The sequence below is a fragment of the Oncorhynchus gorbuscha genome, linkage group LG05 (genome assembly GCF_021184085.1).
Source record: "Oncorhynchus gorbuscha isolate QuinsamMale2020 ecotype Even-year linkage group LG05, OgorEven_v1.0, whole genome shotgun sequence".
Lineage (NCBI taxonomy): Eukaryota > Metazoa > Chordata > Actinopteri > Salmoniformes > Salmonidae > Oncorhynchus > Oncorhynchus gorbuscha.
Window position 1 is genome coordinate 97,657,153 of NC_060177.1, and position 17,541 is coordinate 97,674,693.

General features: G+C 45.3%; 1 protein-coding gene across 12 annotated transcripts in view; it reads right to left on the reverse strand.

The window, feature by feature from the left end:
- smarca2 (SWI/SNF related, matrix associated, actin dependent regulator of chromatin, subfamily a, member 2) overlaps positions 1-17,541 on the reverse strand; it is a 123,339-nt gene that overhangs the window by 81,325 nt on the left and 24,473 nt on the right. For all 12 annotated transcript variants that reach the window (XM_046351546.1, XM_046351547.1, XM_046351545.1 and 9 more), the window contains 9 exons: positions 15,258-15,384; positions 14,899-15,072; positions 9,160-9,333; positions 8,360-8,533; positions 8,136-8,186; positions 7,365-7,495; positions 7,208-7,265; positions 5,456-5,571; positions 2,038-2,191 (listed from right to left, as the gene is read on the reverse strand). In XM_046351546.1, coding sequence (XP_046207502.1) covers positions 2,038-2,191; positions 5,456-5,571; positions 7,208-7,265; positions 7,365-7,495; positions 8,136-8,186; positions 8,360-8,533; positions 9,160-9,333; positions 14,899-15,072; positions 15,258-15,384 — 1,159 coding nt within the window. The remainder of the gene's footprint in view (positions 1-2,037; positions 2,192-5,455; positions 5,572-7,207; positions 7,266-7,364; positions 7,496-8,135; positions 8,187-8,359; positions 8,534-9,159; positions 9,334-14,898; positions 15,073-15,257; positions 15,385-17,541) is intronic.

Consider the following 17,541-nt stretch of genomic DNA (forward strand, 5'->3'; position numbering starts at 1 on the left):
AGTGTTTGAGCTAGGTTTACCTGGTAGTGTTTGAGCTAGTTTTACCTGGTAGTGTTTGAGCTAGGTTTACCTGGTAGTGTTTGAGCTAGGTTTACCTGGTAGTGTTTGAGCTAGGTTTACCTGGTAGTGTTTGAGCTAGTTTTACCTGGTAGTGTTTGAGCTAGTTTTACCTGGTAGTGTTTGAGCTAGTTTTACCTGGTAGTGTTTGAGCTAGGTTTTACCTGGTAGTATTTCAGCTAGGTTTACCTGGTAGTGTTTGAGCCTGGTAGTATTTCAGCTAGGTTAACCTGGTAGTGTTTGAGCCAGTTTTACATGGTAGTGTTTGAGCCAGTTTTACCTGGTAGTGTTTGAGCCAGTTTTACCTGGTAGTGTTTGAGCCAGTTTTACCTGGTAGTGTTTGAGCTAGTTTTACCTGGTAGTGTTTGAGCCTGGTAGTATTTCAGCTAGGTTTACCTGGTAGTGTTTGAGCTAGGTTTACCTGGTAGTGTTTGAGCTAGGTTTACCTGGTAGTGTTTGAGCCTGGTAGTATTTCAGCTAGGTTAACCTGGTAGTGTTTGAGCTAGGTTTACCTGGTAGTGTTTGAGCTAGGTTTACCTGGTAGTGTTTGAGCTAGGTTTACCTGGTAGTGTTTGAGCTAGGTTTACCTGGTAGTGTTTGAGCTAGGTTTACCTGGTAGTGTTTGAGCTAGGTTTACCTGGTAGTGTTTGAGCTAGGTTTACCTGGTAGTGTTTGAGCTAGGTTTACCTGGTAGTGTTTGAGCTAGGTTTACCTGGTAGTGTTTGAGCTAGGTTTACCTGGTAGTGTTTGAGCTAGGTTTACCTGGTAGTGTTTGAGCTAGGTTTACCTGGTAGTGTTTGAGCCTGGTAGTATTTCAGCTAGTTTTACCTGGTAGTGTTTGAGCTAGGTTTACCTGGTAGTGTTTGAGCTAGTTTTACCTGGTAGTGTTTGAGCTAGTTTTACCTGGTAGTGTTTGAGCTAGGTTTTACCTGGTAGTGTTTGAGCTAGGTTTTACCTGGTAGTATTTCAGCTAGGATTACCTGGTAGTGTTTGAGCCTGGTAGTATTTCAGCTAGGTTTAACCTGGTAGTGTTTGAGCCAGTTTTACATGGTAGTGTTTGAGCCAGTTTTACCTGGTAGTGTTTGAGAGCCTGGTAGTGTTTCAGAGTTTACCTGGTAGTGTTTGAGCTAGTTTTACCTGGTAGTTTGTTTAGTATTTCAGCTAGTTTTACCTGGTAGTGTTTCAGCTAGGTTTACCTGGTAGTGTTTCAGCTAGGTTTACCTGGTAGTGTTTCAGCTAGTTTTACCTGTGTTTGAGCCTGGTAGTATTTCAGCTAGGTTTACCTGGTAGTGTTTGAGCTAGGTTTACCTGGTAGTGTTTGAGCTAGGTTTACCTGGTAGTGTTTGAGCTAGGTTTACCTGGTAGTGTTTGAGCTAGGTTTACCTGGTAGTGTTTGAGCTAGGTTTACCTGGTAGTGTTTGAGCTAGGTTTACCTGGTAGTGTTTGAGCTAGGTTTTACCTGGTAGTGTTTGAGCTAGGTTTACCTGGTAGTGTTTGAGCTAGGTTTACCTGGTAGTGTTTGAGCTAGGTTTACCTGGTAGTGTTTGAGCTAGGTTTACCTGGTAGTGTTTGAGCTAGGTTTACCTGGTAGTGTTTGAGCTAGGTTTACCTGGTAGTGTTTGAGCTAGTTTTACCTGGTGTTTGAGCTAGTTTACCTGGTAGTGTTTGAGCTAGGTTTACCTGGTAGTGTTTGAGCTAGGTTTACCTGGTAGTGTTTGAGCTAGGTTTACCTGGTAGTGTTTGAGCTAGGTTTACCTGGTAGTGTTTGAGCTAGGTTTACCTGGCAGTGTTTGAGCTAGGTTTACCTGGTAGTGTTTCAGCTAGGTTTACCTGGTAGTGTTTCAGCTAGGTTTACCTGGTAGTGTTTCAGCTAGGTTTACCTGGTAGTGTTTCAGCTAGGTTTACCTGGTAGTGTTTGAGCTAGGTTTACCTGGTAGTGTTTCAGCTAGGTTTACCTGGTTGTGTTTGAGCTAGGTTTACCTGGTAGTGTTTGAGCATGCCGTTGATGAGCAGCGAAGACTGTTTGTCGACCCTCTCAATGATGGCGTGAGCCACACCGTAGTAGGACTGCTGGAAGATGGTCAGTTCAGTCTCTGGCACCGTGTACTCATCATCAACATCCTGCTTTGCAGACCTAAGATGTATAAAACACATGTTAATTACCTATTTTTAACGCCCAAAAGAGCTGTAATTCACTTTCTTTCAGTTGAAAGACAATGCCTATAGCTTACCCAAGTCAAAGTATGTACACTACCGTGTTTGGGGTCACTTAGAAATGTCCTTGTTTTTGAAAGAAAAGCACCTTTTTTTGTCCATTAAAATAACATCAAAGTGATCAGAAATACAGTGTAGACATTGTTAATGTTGTAAATGACTATTGTAGCAGCAAACTGCTGATTTTCATGGAATATCTACATAGGCGTACAGAGGCCCATTATCAGCAACCATCACTCCTGTGTTCTACTGGCACATTGTGTTAGCTAATCCAAGTTTATTATTTTAAAAGGCTAATTGATCATTAGAAAACACTTTTGCAATTATGTTAGCACACCTGAAAACTGTTGTTCTGATTAAAGAAGCAATAAAACTGGCCTTCTTAAGACTAGTTGTGTATCTGGAGCATCAGCATTTGTGGGTTCAATTACAGGCTCAAAATGGTCAGAAACAAAGAACTTTCTTCTGAAATTCGTCAATCTATTCTTGTTCTGAGAAATTAAGGCTATAACATGCAATAAATTGCCAAGAAACTGAAGATCTTGTCCAACGCTGTGTACTACTCCCTTCACAGAACAGCGCAAACTGGCCCTAACCAGAATAGAAAGAGGAGTGGGAGGGCCCGGTGCACAACTGAGCACAAGTACATTCGTGTCTAGTTTGAGAAACAGACGCTTCACAAGTCCTCAACTGGCAGCTTCATTAAATAGTACCCACAAAACACCAGGGAGACCTATGAAAGGGAGACCTACTCGGTGATGTACTTGGGTTAAGGGTCAGAGATTAGGGTTAGGGCATGAAAGGGAGACCTTCTCGATGATGTGCATGGTTTAGGGGTTAGAAATTAGGGTGTGAAAAGGAGACCTACTCAATGATGTGCATGGGTTAGAGATTATAAATTAGGGTGTGAAAAGGAGACCTACTCAACGATGTGCATGAGTCATGGGTCAGAGGTTAGGGTGTGAAAGGGAGACCTACTCAATGATGTGCATGGGTTAACCTCTTCAACCTATGGGGGCGCTATTTCATTATTGGATAAAAAAAACGTGCCCGTTTTAAGAACAATATTTTGTCACAAAAAGATGCTTGACTATGCATATAATTGACAGCTTTGGAAAGAAAACACTCTGACGTTTCCAAAACTGCAAAGATGTTACCTGTGAGTGCCACAGAATTGATGCTACAGGTGAAACCAAGATGAAACTTCAAACAGGAAATTAGCAGAATTTTTGAGGCTCTGTTTTCCATTGTCTCCTTATATATATCAAACATCTCCAATCGAAAGTCAAATCAAGAATCGGCTTTCTATTCCGCAACAAAGCCTCCTTCACTCACGCTGCCAAACTTACCCTAGTAAAACTGACTATCCTACCGATCCTCGACTTCGGCGACGTCATCTACAAAATTGCTTCCAACACTACTCAGCAAACTGGATGCAGTTTATCACAGTGCCATCCGTTTTGTCACTAAAGCACCTTATACTACCCACCACTGCGACTTGTATGCTCTAGTCGGCTGGCCCTCGCTACATATTCGTCGCCAGACCCACTGGCTTCAGGTCATCTACAAGGCCATGCTGAGGCAAAGGTCCGCCTTATCTCAGCTCACTGGTCACGATGGCAACACCCATTCGTAGCACGCACTCCAGCAGGTGTATCTCATTGATCATCCCTAAAGCCAACACCTCATTCGGCCGCCTTTCGTTCCAGTACTCTGCTGCCTGTGACTGGAACGAATTGCAAAAATCGCTGAAGTTGGAGACTTTTATCTCCCTCACCAACTTCAAACATCAGCTAGCTGAGCAGCTAACCGATCGCTCAAGCTGTACATAATCTATTGGTAAATAGCACACCCATTTTCACCTACCTCAACCCCACAGTTTTTATTTATTTACTTTTCTGCTCTTTAGCACACCAATATCTCTACCTGTACATGATCATCTGATCATTTATCACTCCAGTGTTAATCTGCAATATTGTAATTATTCGCCTACCTCCTCATGCATTTTGCACACATTGTAAATAGACTCCCCTTTTTTCTACTGTGTTATTGACTTGTTAATTGTTTACGCCATGTGTAACTCTGTGTTGTCTGTTCACACTGCTATGCTTTATCTTGGCCAGGTCGCAGTTGCAAATGAGAACCTGTTCTCAACTAGCCTACCTGGTTAAATAAAGGTGAAATAAAATAAATAAATAAATAATATGGCTGTGAATGCGCCAGGAATTGAGCCTGTCCTTTCTGTCGTTTCCCCAAGATGTCTACAGCATTGTGACGTGTTTGTAGGCATATCATTGGAGGATTGGCCATAAGAGACTACATTTACCAGGTGTCCGCCCGGTGTCCTTTGTCTAAATTGGTGCGTAATCTTCAGCTGCAGGCATTTTCCCATGGGATTCAGAGGGGAAAGCACACTTCCACGAACGATACATCATAGAAGAGATATGTGAAAAACACCTTGAGGATTGATTCTATACAACGTTTGCCATGTTTCAGTCGATATTACGGAGTTAATTTGGAAAAAAGTTTGGCGTTTTGATGACTGAATTTTCTTTTTTTTTTTGGTAGCCAAACGTGATGTACCAAACGGAGCGATTTCTCCTATACAAAGAATATTTTTGGACAAACTGAACATTTGCTATCTAACTGAGAGTCTCCTCATTGAAAACATCCGAAGTTCTTCAAAGGTACATTTTTTTTTTTAATGCTTTTCTGGTTTTTGTGAAAATGTTGCCTGCTGAATGCTAACGCTAAATGCTACGCTAGCTATCAATACTGTTACACAAATGCTTGTTTTGCTATGGTTGAGAAGCATATTTTGAAAATCTGAGATGACAGTGTTGTTAACAAAAGGCTAAGCTTGAGAGCTAGCATATTGATTTCATTTCATTTGCGATTTTCATGAATAGTTAACGTTGTGTTATGCTAATGAGCTTGCGAATAGGATTACACTCCTGGATACAGGTTTTTTTCGTAGCTGAACGTGATGAACAAATCGGAGCGATTTCTCCTAAACAAATAATCTTTCAGGAAAAACTGAACATTTTCTATCTAACTGAGAGTCTCCTCATTGATGTGCTTGGGTTAAGGGTCGGAGGGTAGGGTATGAAAGGGAGACCTACTCGATGATGTGCATGGGCCAGGGATTAGGGGTCAGAGGTTAGGGTATGAAAGGGAGACCTACTCGATGATGTGCTTGGTTACTTTCTCTGGGAACTCGCCACTGTTGGGATCGATGATCTTCTTCTCCTCAGACTGAGAGTCTGGCCGGCTGGACGCTCCTGGGACCTCCTCTTCATCCTGAAACACAGAAAGGGTTTTACGACAGTGCAGTGAAAAAGTATTTTCCCCTTTCAAATGTTCACTACTTTTGCATATTCTTGATACCAGCATGGTGGTGGTAGTGTGATGGTTTGGGGTCCAGCATGGTGGTGGTAGTGTGATGGTTTGGGGTCCAGCATGGTGGTGGTAGTGTGATGGTTTGGGGTCCAGCATGGTGGTGGTAGTGTGATGGTAGTGTGATGGTTTGGGGTCAGCATGGTGGTGGTAGTGTGATGGTTTGGGGTCCAGCATGGTGGTGGTAGTGGGATGGTTTGGGGTCCAGCATGGTGGTGGTAGTGGGATGGTTTGGGGTTCAGCATGGTGGTGGTAGTGGGATGGTTTGGGGTCCAGCATGGTGGTGGTAGTATGATGGTAGTGCGATGGTTTGGGGTCAGCATGGTGGTGGTAGCGTGATGGTTTGGGGTCCAGCATGGTGGTGGTAGTGTGATGGTTTGGGGTCAGCATGGAGGTGGTAGCGTGATGGTTTGGGGTCCAGCATGGTGGTGGTAGCGTGATGGTTTGGGGTCCAGCATGGTGGTGTTAGTGTGATGGTTTGGGGTCAGCATGGTGGTGGTGGTGTGATGGTTTGGGGTCAGCATGGTGGTGGTAGTGTGATGGTTTGGGGTCAGCATGGTGGTGGTGGTGTGATGGTTTGGGGTCAGCATGGTGGTGGTGGTGTGATGGTTTGGGGTCAGCATGGTGGTGGTGGTGTGATGGTTTGGGGTCAGCATGGTGGTGGTAGTGTGATGGTTTGGGGTCAGCATGGTGGTGGTAGTGTGATGGTTTGGGGTCAGCATGGTGGTGGTAGTGTGATGGTTTGGGGATGCTCTGCTGCCTCAGGACCTGGACCACTTAGCTGCTGCATAACTTTGTTAATTAAATAAATAAAATAAGTATATATTTTTTTTTGTTATTTGTAAACTCAGGTTCCCTTTATCTAATATTAGGTTTCGACTGAAGATCTGACAACATTCAGTTTCAAAAATATGCAAAAAAATAAAATCAGAAAGGGGGCAAATACTCTTTCATGGCACTGTGTGTTAAAAGCTCCTCCACAGAGGACATACTTAGGAAGAAGGGAAGATGACAGGGAGGCTGTTTGAAGCTCTAATGAAGCTCAGTAAAGACAAAAGGAGTCAGACATCTGTAGGAGCTGACAGTTGAGGGGAGTAGTGGGCTGTCATTGTGTAGAGGTCTGGTGTAGTGGGGTTTGACTCAATATAACTCTATTAGAGGTCGACCGATTATCATTTTTCAACGCCGATACCGATTATTGGAGGACCAAAAAAGCCGATGCCGATTAATCAGCAGATTGTTTTTATTTGTAATAATGACAATTACAACAATACTGAATTAACACTTATTTTAACTTAATATAAAACATCAATAAAATCAATTTAGCCTCAAATAAGTAATGAAACATGTTGAATTTGGTTTAAATGATGCAAAAACAAAGTGTTGGAGAAGAACGTAATAAATGTAAAAATGTGTGCTATGTTAGAAAGCTACCGTTTAAGTTCCTTGCTCAGAACATGAGAACATTTCGATTCGATTTCGATTAACCGGTCGACCTCTAAACTCTACGGGCTGTCAGCTTTACAGAGATGAGACTCACCTCATCCTCAAACTCTGAACCGCTCTCCTCACTGTCTGACCTTGGGGCTACTTCATATCTGAGTTCAAAAGAAGGAAAATGACGGGTTACAAGTCAAACAAAATGATACAACAAACTAGAAAAGATCCATAATGCAGGACGTTCTCATGTGTCTTACCCAGGGTTCATCTCTAGCCAGGCCTCCAACTGTGAGGACTTGGGGGCGTCGAGCCCCTGCAGAACCTTCCCTGTTTCTGTCTGGATCACTTTGACTGGCAGCTCACTCATCTGACTGCTCTCATCCATGGGCTGTAGGGACAACACACTATTACCACAGACATCATCCATGGACTGGAGGGACAACACACTATTACCACAGACATCATCCATGGACTGGAGGGACAACACACTATTACCACAGACATCATCCATGGACTGGAGGGACAACACACTATTACCACAGACATCATCCATGGACTGGAGGGACAACACACTATTACCACAGACATCATCCATGGGCTGGAGGGACAACACACTATTACCACAGACATCATCCATGGGCTGTAGGGACAACACACTATTACCACAGACATCATCCATGGGCTGGAGGGACAACACACTATTACCACAGACATCATCCATGGGCTGTAGGGACAACACACTATTACCACAGACATCATCCATGGACTGGAGGGACAACACACTATTACCACAGACATCATCCATGGGCTGGAGGGACAACACACTATTACCACAGACATCATCCATGGGCTGGAGGGACAACACACTATTACCACAGACATCATCCATGGACTGGAGGGACAACACACTATTATCACAGACATCATCCATGGGCTGGAGGGACAACACACTTATTTAGCCACTACAGAAGTGGTACAAAGAGATGTTTCAGGACCATCAACATTCAGTCTATAGAGTTGTGTCTTACCTCCCCGTCAGGCCCGATGCCACTCATCCCTTCCCCGCTCTCATCAATAGTCTATGGGTCAGATAGGACAGGACAGGTGAGCACAGGTACATTAACAGGAAGCTGCTAGTGACACAGCACTAAATCTCACAGATCTATAATGATGTTGCTAACATGGTATCAGTGCTTCCCCTGACAGATATCATTGGGTCAGATTTGAACTGTGACCTGTGTAGAACTCTCACCTTCTTCTTCTGCTTCTTCTTCTTCTTCTTCATGTTGGCTGCCTGTGCAGCCTTGTGTTCGTAGACTAGGTCAGTGAGGTTAGCTACGTACTCGTCAGTCTGCTGCAGCAGATACGCCAGACGTTTGTCCTTCTTCTGGTCAATCAGCTTCCTGTAGCCCTCCTCATCCTCCGCCTGGACAGATAGGGGGTTTAAAGGTTAAAGGTCAACAGGGGAAACAAAAGGGACCAACTTTAAAAGCTTCCTGTAGCCCTCCTCATCCTCTCCTCATCATCCTCCCCTCCTCATCCTCTTCATCCTCCTCCTCTAACTCACCATGAGTCTCTTCCCCTCTTCATCCTCTCCTCTAACTCACCATGAGTCTCCTCCCCTCTTCATCCTCTCCTCTAACTCACCATGAGTCTCCTCCCCTCTTCATCCTCTCCTCTAACTCACCATGAGTCTCCTCCCCTCTTCATCCTCTCCTCCTCTTCATCCTCTCCTCTAACTCACCATGAGTCTCTCCCCCTCTTCATCCTCTCCTCTAATTCACCATGAGTCTCTTCCCCTCTTCATCCTCTCCTCTAACTCGCCATGAGTCTCTTCCCCTCTTCATCCTCTCCCCATCATCCTCTCCTCTAACTCACCATGAGTCTCTTCTCCTCTTCATCCTCTCATCCTCATCATCTCCTCTAACTCACCATGAGTCTCCTCCCTTCGTCATCCTCTCCTCTAACTCACCATGAGTCTCCTCCCTTCTTCATCCTCTCCTCTAACTCACCATGAGTCTCCTCCCTTCTTCATCCTCTCCTCTAACTCACCATGAGTCTCCTCATCCTCTCCTTCTCGATCCTCTCTGTCTCTTTCTTCTGTTCTCTCTCTGTGTTAGTGTGCCAGGTGGTGATGGCCTTGTTCTGCTTCTGCATCTTGGCAGTGATAGAGCGGTGGTAGTCCTTAAAGTCCTTGGCATGTTGCAGGATGCTGTTCAGATACTCCTGAGAGCACGACAAAGGAAGAACATGTTACCAAACACATTATTAGGGCTGTGAAACAGAGGGGAACACATTATTAGGGCTGTGAAACAGAGGGGAACCATTATTAGGGCTGTGAAACAGAGGGGAACACATTATTAGGGCTGTGAAACAGAGGGGAACACATTATTAGGGCTGTGAAACAGAGGGGAACACATTATTAGGGCTGTGAAACAGAGGGGAACACATTATTAGGGCTGTGAAACAGAGGGGAACACATTATTAGGGCTGTGAAACAGAGGGGGAAATTGAACTTTTTGGCAACAGTGCAAAACGTTATGTTTGGCGTAGAAGCAACACAGCTCATCACCCTGAACACACCATCCTCACTCTCAAACATGGTGGTGGCAGCATCATGGTTTGGGCCTGCTTTTCTTCAGCAGGGACAGGGAAGATTGTTAAAATTGATGGGAAGATGGATGGAGCCAAATACAGGACCATTCTGGAAGAAAACCTGATGGAGTCTGCAAAAGACCTGAGACTGGGACAGAGATTTGTCTTCCAACAAGACAATGATCCAAAACATAAAGCAAAATCTACAATGGAATGGTTAAAAAAAAAACATCCAGGTGTTAGAATGGCCAAGTCAAAGTCCAGACCTGAATCCAATCGAGAATCTGTGGAAAGAACTGAAAACTGCTGTTCACAAATGCTCTCCATCCAACCTCACGCTGTTTTGCAAGGAGGAATGGGAAAAAATTTCAGTCTCTCGATGTGCAAAACTGATAGAGACATACCCCAAGCGACTTACAGCTGTAATCGCAGCAAAAGGTGGCGCTACAAAGTATTAACTTAAGGGGGCTGAATAATTTTGCACGCCCAATTTTTCAGTTTTTGATTTGTTAAAAAAGTTTGAAATATCCAATAAATATCGTTCCACTTCATGATTGTGTCCCACTTGCTGATTCTTCACAAAAAAATACAGTTTTATATCTTTATGTTTGAAGCCTGAAATGTGGCAAAAGGTCGCAAAGTTCAAGGGGGCCGAATACTTTCGCAAGGCACTGTATATTATAGCTTATAGGGTGGGGGTACATGGGTAGCCTCTGCCCTCCACCTCTGGTCTTCTTCATTGTTCAATAGATCAGAGGAGTCAGGTGAAAAAGATGGCTCTCGGAGCAACAAAATACATAGCATCGACAATTTGAGCACATTTGGGTTTCAAACCTATTGAAGATGGAGAACCAGATGACATGCAACAGTCTGTTTGCAGAATAAGCGCAAAAACATAACTATGAATTCCAGCACCACAAATCTTCGTAACCACCTGTGGATTAACCATCCTACGGCCTACAGTGCACTCAGAAAGTATTCAGACTCCTTTCCTTCTTCCACATTTCGTTACGTTACAGCCCCATTGTAAAATTAATAAAACAATATATATATACACATAATACCCCATAATGACAAAGTGAAAACACGTTCAGACACATGGGGTGCAAAAGGCACATGACAGCCCGCTTGAAGTTTTCCAAAAGGCACATGACAGCCCGCTTGGAGTTTGCCAAAAGGCACATGACAGCCCGCTTGGAGTTTGCCAAAAGGCACATGACAGCCCGCTTGGAGTTTGCCAAAAGGCACATGACAGCCCGCTTGGAGTTTGCCAAAAGGCACATGACAGCCCGCTTAGAGTTTGCCAAAAAGGCACATGACAGCCCACTTGGAGTTTGCCAAAAGGCACATGACAGCCCGCTTGGAGTTTGCCAAAAGGCACATGACAGCCCGCTTGGAGTTTGCCAAAAGGCACATGACAGCCCGCTTGGAGTTTGCCAAAAGGCACATGACAGCCCGCTTGGAGTTTGCAAAAGGCACATGACAGCCCGCTTGGAGTTTGCCAAAAGGCACATGACAGCCCGCTTGGAGTTTGCCAAAAGGCACATGACAGCCCGCTTAGAGTTTGCCAAAAGGCACCTAAAGGACTCTCAGACCATGAGAAACTGGTATCTTGTCTGATGAAACCAAGATTGAACTCTTTGGCCTGAATGCTGCATCTGGATGAATCCTGGCACCATCCCTATGGTAGCAGCATCATGCTGTGGGGATGTTTTTCAGCGTTGGGGACTGGGACATTAGTCAGGATCAAAGGAAAGATGAACGGAGCAAAGTACAGAGATCCTTGATGGAAACCTGCTCAAGAGCTCTCAGGACCTCAGACTGGGGTGAAGGTTCACCTTCCAACAAGACAACGACCATAAGCACACAGCCAAGACAACGCAGGAATGGCTTCAGGACAAGTCTCTGAATGTCCTTGAGTGGCCCGGACTTGAACACGATCTCTGGAGAGACCTTCAAAGAAATCCTCCAGAAATTTGACAAACTATACGAGTTACCAGGCAGAAAGTATTTATCTGACACAGCGGTCCCCACCTTGTTCAACAAGGTGAAGGTTCAGACAGAGCTAAAGGAAGTGGATTTTGTTACACTGACCACGGAGATGTGGTCAAGTGTAAATATGACTCCTTACGTGAGCCTGACAGGGCACTATCGCATGAAAGCCTGGACACTGAAACCCTGCTATTTGGAAACATCCTACATGCCGGAATCCCGCACAGCCGACAACCTGACCGAAGACCTGCGTTTGGGACTGCTTGACTGGGACCTTGATGAAAATAAACTGTCCTGTATCACCACAGACAACAGGGCCTATATTGTGGCTGCAGTGAGGCAACTAAATCGCTTTGGCCACAATCTCCATCTCGCCGTCACCAACAGTGTAAATAGCTAGAGCACACGCACAGACCGGGCTGTAGGCCTATGCAGAACTCTGGTGGGCATCTTGTTTTCCAGAGCTGGCTAAATAAGAGGGACCTAGTGAAGGCCCAGACGAAGCGGGCGAGCCTTGAATGAGGGGATTGGCAAAAAAGGTTGTTGCAGACAAAAAGTCACAATGTAGAACTGGTGCCATCAGGATCTAGAGTTGGGTCTTCCTCCCTTCATAATGTAGAACCGGTGCCATCAGGATCTAGAGTTGGGTCTTCCTCCCTTCATAATGTAGAACCGGTGCCATCAGGATCTAGAGTTGGGTCTTCCTCCCTTCATAATGTAGAACCGGTGCCATCAGGATCTAGAGTTGGGTCTTTCTCCCTTCATAATGTAGAACTGGTGCCATCAGGATCCAGAGTTGGGTCTTTCTCCCTTCATAATGTAGAACTGGTGCCATCAGGATCCAGAGTTGGGTCTCTCCCTTCATAATGTAGAACTGGTGCCATCAGGATCCAGAGTTGGGTCTTTCTCCCTTCATAATGTAGAACTGGTGCCATCAGGATCCAGAGTTGGGTCTTTCTCCCTTCATAATGTAGAACTGGTGCCATCAGGATCCAGAGTTGGGTCTTTCTCCCTTCATAATGTAGAACTGGTGCCATCAGGATCCAGAGTTGGGTCTTTCTCCCTTCATAATGTAGAACTGGTGCCATCAGGATCCAGAGTTGGGTCTCTCCCTTCATAATGTAGAACTGGTGCCATCAGGATCCAGAGTTGGGTCTTTCTCCCTTCATAATGTAGAACCGGTGCCATCAGGATCCAGAGTTGGGTCTTTCTCCCTTCATGTGGCTCTTCAGGGCCGATTCACCCATGCTCAAAATGTCAAAGTCTGATGAATTTTTTAGGGGTTGGTGTGGGTTGGTTGGGTTCAGAGATGTAGTGGTAAAAAGGTGGGTAAACTATACTGAACGAAATTATAAAATGCAACATTTAAAGTGTTGGTCCCATGTTTCATGAGCTGAAATAAAAGATCCTAGACATTTTCCATATGCACAAAAGGCAAAATGGAATATACATTTGCCCAGCATTTTAGCTATCAATGTGACGTTTCACAGTGCCTACCTAATCAGTCAGTTCTGTACTCACCTGGCTGAGTGGCAGTGTGGGTGGAATGAGCTCAGAGTGGTAGTGTGGGTGGAATGAGCTCAGAGTGGTAGTGTGGGTGGAATGAGCTCAGAGTGGTAGTGTGGGTGGAATGAGCTCAGAGTGGCAGTGTGGGTGGAATGAGCTCAGAGTGGCAGTGTGGGTGGAATGAGCTCAGAGTGGCAGTGTGGGTGGAATGAGCTCAGAGTGGCAGTGTGGGTGGAATGAGCTCAGAGTGGCAGTGTGGGTGGAATGAGCTCATTTCCAGATATTCAAGGTATTCCACCACTTGAGTGCCAAATTCGAGTACTTTAAGCACATTGTGCGAACCATGTCTCTGGTGAGAGATACGTCACCGTCTCCTCAGTGAAGCACTCCACTGATATTCTCTCTGGTGAGAGTTAGCACATTGTCAGTGAAGCACTCCATGATATTCTCTCTGGTGAGAGTTACGTCACCGTCTCCTCAGTGAAGCACTCCACTGATGTTCTCTCTGGTGAGAGTTACGTCACCGTCTCCTCAGTGAAGCACTCCACTGATATTCTCTCTGGTGAGAGTTACGTCACCGTCTCGTCAGTGAAGCACTCCACTGATATTCTCTCTGGTGAGAGTTACATCACCGTCTCCTCAGTGAAGCCTATGGCTGACTCCACTGATGTTCTCTCTGGTGAGAGTTACATCACCGTCTCCTCAGTGAAGCCTATGGCTGATGTTCTCTCTGGTGAGAGTTACATCACCGTCTCCTCAGTGAAGCCTATGGCTGATGTTCTCTCTGGTGAGAGTTACGTCACCGTCTCCTCAGTGAAGCACTCCACTGATGTTCTCTCTGGTGAGAGTTACGTCACCGTCTCCTCAGTGAAGCACTCCACTGATATTCTCTCTGGTGAGAGTTACATCACCGTCTCCTCAGTGAAGCCTATGGCTGATGTTCTCTCTGGTGAGAGTTACGTCACCGTCTCGTCAAGCCTGGGCTCCAGTTACTGATGGGAGATCTTCATCAACAACACCAACAACGTCACCGTAACACAAAGCCTCAAAAGGAAGATGGCCAGTGTGCTCGAGGACAATTACAGCCTACCGACAATAAAATACCTTTTTGTGCAAGTTTTCCCTCCTGGATCCGAGATACAGAGGCAAGAGGATGATTTGAAGGAGACAAGAAAAGTACCCCTGAAAGAGATGGTGGCAGGGGGAGGCTGGGGTGGTCGCGCTACTGCAAATGGGGGAGATGATGACTGGAACAATGGAGTGAGTCCACCACCAACTGCCAAGAAAAGGAATTCCTCCAGAAGCGATGGGCCCAAACCACCGCCACTGTACTTCTGTTTTACACCGACTGGAATATGATTCATCCTATGGCATTGAGGTGTGTGTGTGTGTGTGTGTGTGTGTGTGTGTGTGTGTGTGTGTGTGTGTGTGTGTGTGTGTGTGTGTGTGTGTGTGTGTGTGTGTGTGTGTGTGTGTGTGTGTGTGTGTGTGTGTGATTAATCAGATTTGACTACTATCTTGGGTTATCTGATGTGAAAGAGACTTGTAGTACTGTGTGCTTCCCAGAGTCTGTTCTGGACTTGGGGACTGTGAAGAGACCTCTGGTGGTATGTCTTGTGGGTCTGTGTGTGTTAGCTGTTCGAACAGAGTCTGTTCAGCAGAATATGGAACAGGTAATGGTCCAGAGAGTTCACTCACCTGGTGTTTCTGTCTGCGTTTCCTCTCCTGTTCCATCTTCTGCTGTTTCTCCAGTTTCTCTGTCATGCGAGCCTCCCTCAGCGTCTGGCGCTTGCTCCTCTTGTAAGCCTTGGAGTTCAGGGCTGTCTCCAGGGTGGTGTCTCTACGCATACACTGTACCACATCCTGACGCAGCTATAGGAGGAGAGGTGGAATATGGATGAAATTAGGAAAATGGTAACCAGCTACAATAACTATCCAATACATGTCAATGATGGGCTGGTTCTTTCAATTGGGTGATGATAGTGTTGTTTGTCTGGGTCTACATGTCGTTGGAAGTGTTCATGAAGCCTACAGTTTATGCTGAGATGACGTCATACCTGTCGTTGGAAGTTGAGAAGTCTCAAAGCCTTGAGTTCCACTGTGGCTTTACTCCTCAGGTCCGGAGGCAGAGCTCCAGGTAGACTCTCCAGCTCCCGGATCCGGTGAGCGATACGAGCCTGCAGCCTGGGGAGGAGAGAATGATGAGGTAGTGCCCATGGGGAGAGTGGTAGGATGATAATGAGGTAGTGCCCATGAGGAATGTGGTAGGATGATAATGAGGTAGTGCCCATGAGGAATGTGGTAGGATGATAATGAGGTAGTGCCCATGAGGAATGTGGTAGGATGATAATGAGGTAGTGCCCATGAGGAATGTGGTAGGATGATAATTAGGTAGTGCCCATGAGGAATGTGGTAGGATGATAATGAGGTAGTGCCCATGGGGAGAGTGGTAGGATGATAATGAGGTAGTGCCCATGAGGAATGTGGTAGGATGATAATGAGGTAGTGCCCACGAGGAATGTGGTAGGATGATAATGAGGTAGTGCCCATGAGGAATGTGGTAGGATGATAATGAGGTAGTGCCCATGAGGAATGTGGTAGGATGATAATGAGGTAGTGCCCATGAGGAATGTGGTAGGATGATAATGAGGTAGTGCCCATGAGGAATGTGGTAGGATGATAATGAGGTAGTGCCCATGAGGAATGTGGTAGGATGATAATGAGGTAGTGCCCATGAGGAATGTGGTAGGATGATAATGAGGTAGTGCCCATGAGGAATGTGGTAGGATGATAATTAGGTAGTGCCCATGAGGAATGTGGTAGGATGATAATGAGGTAGTGCCCATGGGGAGAGTGGTAGGATGATAATGAGGTAGTGCCCATGAGGAATGTGGTAGGATGATAATGAGGTAGTGCCCACGAGGAATGTGGTAGGATGATAATGAGGTAGTGCCCATGAGGAATGTGGTAGGATGATAATTAGGTAGTGCCCACGAGGAATGTGGTAGGATGATAATTAGGTAGTGCCCATGAGGAATGTGGTAGGATGATAATGAGGTAGTGCCCATGAGGAATGTGGTAGGATGATAATGAGGTAGTGCCCATGACAAATGTGGTAGGATGATGATGAGGTAGTGCCAATGAGGAATGTGGTAGGATGATGATGAGGTAGTGCCCATGAGGAATGTGGTAGGATGATGATGAATTAGTGCCCATACTGTTGTGAAGAAGTTTAAAGCCGGATTTGGATACAAAAAGGTTTCCCAAGCTTTAAACATCCCAAGGAGCACTGTGCAAGCAATAATATAAAAATGGAAGGAGTATCAGACCACTGCAAATCTACCAAGACCTGGCCGTCCCTCTAAACTTTCAGCTCATACAAGGAGAAGACTGATCAGAGATGCAGCCAAGAGGCCCATGATCACTCTGGATGAACTGCAGAGCTGAGGTGGGAGACTCTGTCCATAGGACAACAATCAGTCATATATTGCACAAATCTGGCCTTTATGGAAGAGTGGCAAGAAGAAAGCCATTTCTTAAAGATATCCATAAAAAGTGTTGTTTAAAGTTTGCCACAAGCCACCTGGGAGACACACCAAACATGTGGAAGAAGGTGCTCTGATCAGATGAAACCAAAATTGAACTTTTTGGCAACAATGCAAAATGTTATGTTTGGCGTAAAAGCAACACAGCTCATCACCCTGAACACATGGTGGTGGCAGCATCATGGTTTGGGCCTGCTTTTCTTCAGCAGGGACAGGGAAGATGGTTAAAATTGATGGGAAGATGGATGGAGCCAAATACAAGACCATTCTGGAAGAAAACCTGATGGAGTCTGCAAAAGACCTGAGACTGGGACAGAGATTTGTCTTCCAACAAGACAATGATCCAACACATAAAGCAAAATCTACAATGGAATGGTTCAAAAATAAACATATCCAGGTGTTAGAATGGCCAAGTCAAAGTCCAGACCTGAATCCAATCGAGAATCTGTGGAAAGAACTGAAAACTGCTGTTCACAAATGCTCTCCATCCAACCTAACTGAGCTCGAGCTGTTTTGCAAGGAGGAATGGGAAAAAATGTCAGTCTCTCGATGTGCAAAACTGATAGACATACCCCAAGCGACTTACAGCTGTAATCGCAGCAAAAGGTGGCGAAATCTGAAATGTGGCAAAAGGTCGCAAAGTTCAAGGGGGCCGAATACTTTCGCAAGGCACTGTATATACTGTATTGTATACTATCTACAGTATCTTAGTCTATGCATTACTCATCTCATATGTATATACTGTATTGTATACTATCTACAGTATCTTAGTCTATGCATTACTCATCTCATATGT